This window comes from Myotis davidii, unplaced genomic scaffold (assembly GCF_000327345.1).
Source record: "Myotis davidii unplaced genomic scaffold, ASM32734v1 scaffold5785, whole genome shotgun sequence".
Classification (NCBI taxonomy): Eukaryota; Metazoa; Chordata; class Mammalia; order Chiroptera; family Vespertilionidae; genus Myotis; species Myotis davidii.
In genome coordinates, this window is record NW_006296097.1 from 406 (window position 1) to 2246 (window position 1841).

General features: G+C 48.0%; 1 protein-coding gene across 1 annotated transcript in view; it reads left to right on the forward strand.

Moving 5' to 3' along the window:
- Positions 1-281: 281 nt before the first annotated feature.
- The window catches only part of LOC102765901 (amine sulfotransferase-like), a gene marked incomplete at its 5' end in the record, with an annotated part of 17353 nt that continues 15793 nt past the window's right edge, over positions 282-1841 (forward strand). The window contains one exon of the mRNA XM_015568679.1: positions 282-289. Coding sequence (XP_015424165.1) covers positions 282-289 — 8 coding nt within the window. The remainder of the gene's footprint in view (positions 290-1841) is intronic.

The following is a 1841-nucleotide window of genomic DNA, read 5'->3' on the forward strand; positions in this document are numbered from 1 at the left end:
CCACACCGGCTAGGGCTCAGAGACTGGTTTGTCTTCACACGTGCTTATTTCATGCTTAGCCCTGCCTTTCTCCTCTAAGAAACTACTCATTCTTTAAGCACTTTCTATAGGAAAGAGTAACTGACTCAAAAGCACAGAAATTATTTACTTATTATTATAATTTACTTATTCTTATAGCCCCTTAGTGCAGTGGTTCTCAACCTGTGGGTCGCGACCCCTTTGAGGATCGAACGATCCTTTCACAGGGGTCCCCTAAGACCATCGGAAAACACATATATAATTACATATTGTTTTTGTGATTAATCACTATGCTTTAATTATGTTCAATTTGTAACAATGAAATCGTTACATGAGGAACTGTATTAAAGGGTCCGGCATTTGAAAGGTTGAGAACCACTGTGTTAGACTAAGGAAAGAGGAGATAAGACAATGTGATTATGAACTTTTAGAGGAAATGGTAATCCTGTGAAATTGAATGAAATCTAATAAATCTAATCTAATCTATTCCATCTAAATTTAACGATAAAGCCTGGGAGTTTCCTAGTAGTGGCCTAAGAATGTAACAAATAGAACCGATATACCATCAAACCAAAGGATTGTAGCTTTGCGTGAGGATTCCATCAGAAACCAAGAAACCAGCTGTCGCCCACCAGGAGTTAGTTGGGAGGAGGCGTAGAGGAATAGGTTAATGAGATGCTGAGACAACCCTCCGCGTGGTCCGAGAGCCCTTGCCGGGCGCGGGGCGCGGGGCGCGGGGACTCAGACCCCTCTGCCCACTGTGCGGCAGCGGACGAGCTCCCCTCCCACTCTGTGGGCTATGGTGCCCGCTCGCACCAACGTGCCTGCTGGGATCCCCAGGAGCAAAGTGAAATATTCAATGCTCTCCAGAACTGACGATGGACCCATGAACCCCCAGAAGGACTCTTTACCCGCTGAAGATGGCTGTAAACCCCAAAGATGCCCCGGAGTGGCGAGATCGCACTTGCTAAAGTGTCAGGAAAGCCCCGCGCAGGTTCCCCACAAGGCCATCGCCTGCTTCGCCCTGCAGGTTTTGATCAGAGCCGTTCTCCTGATCACCGGCTGCCTTCTGCTGGCGGGCTACCTCAGCGCAGCAGGACCCAGCCGGGCCGTTGCCGTCCTCATCGTGGGCATCCTGGTGTTGCTGCCCGGGTTTTACCACCTGCTCATCGCTTGCAAAGCCCATCGAGGCTGCCCTGGCTACTCCTACCGAGACCTTCCGGACTGTGGCGACTAGCCCCACGGCAGCCTGGAGGGTGCGCAGGGGCTGAGCGGAGCTGGAAGGCATTTGGCAGAAGCTGTCGAAGGATTAAGGAGTTCTGCAATTTTGCAGCTACTTGCAAAACTGTGGCCAGATTTGATAAATCCCTACCCAGAATGTAAATTGAATTTATAATTAGACAAACAGGAAACCAGGGCGTGCTCTTATTTTTATTTTCCTTGCCCTGGCTAAAACCCCTGACAGGTTTCTCCCCAGGAATATGAATAATGGAAGACTGCTACAGTTGTGTTGTGTGGAGGCCCCATCAGCTTTAAGACAGAACTGGCTTTAAATCCAGATGCAAACTTTCTAGCAGTATAAGCTGACACAGGTACCTTAATGCTCTAACTCAGAGTTTGGGACCATAATTTCTACTGTTTGGGGTTTCAGTAGGGGTCAAAGTATTTTAGAGTAATAACATGGCACATAGACGTTCCCCAAAGTGTTAATTTCTCACCCTGAAAGAGGCTTCTGCAGAAGACTGCACTCAAAATTAACTAAAGCCACAGTGAACTGCATCTATCCACTGAAAGTTAACAAAACCCAGGCACCACACTGCTCA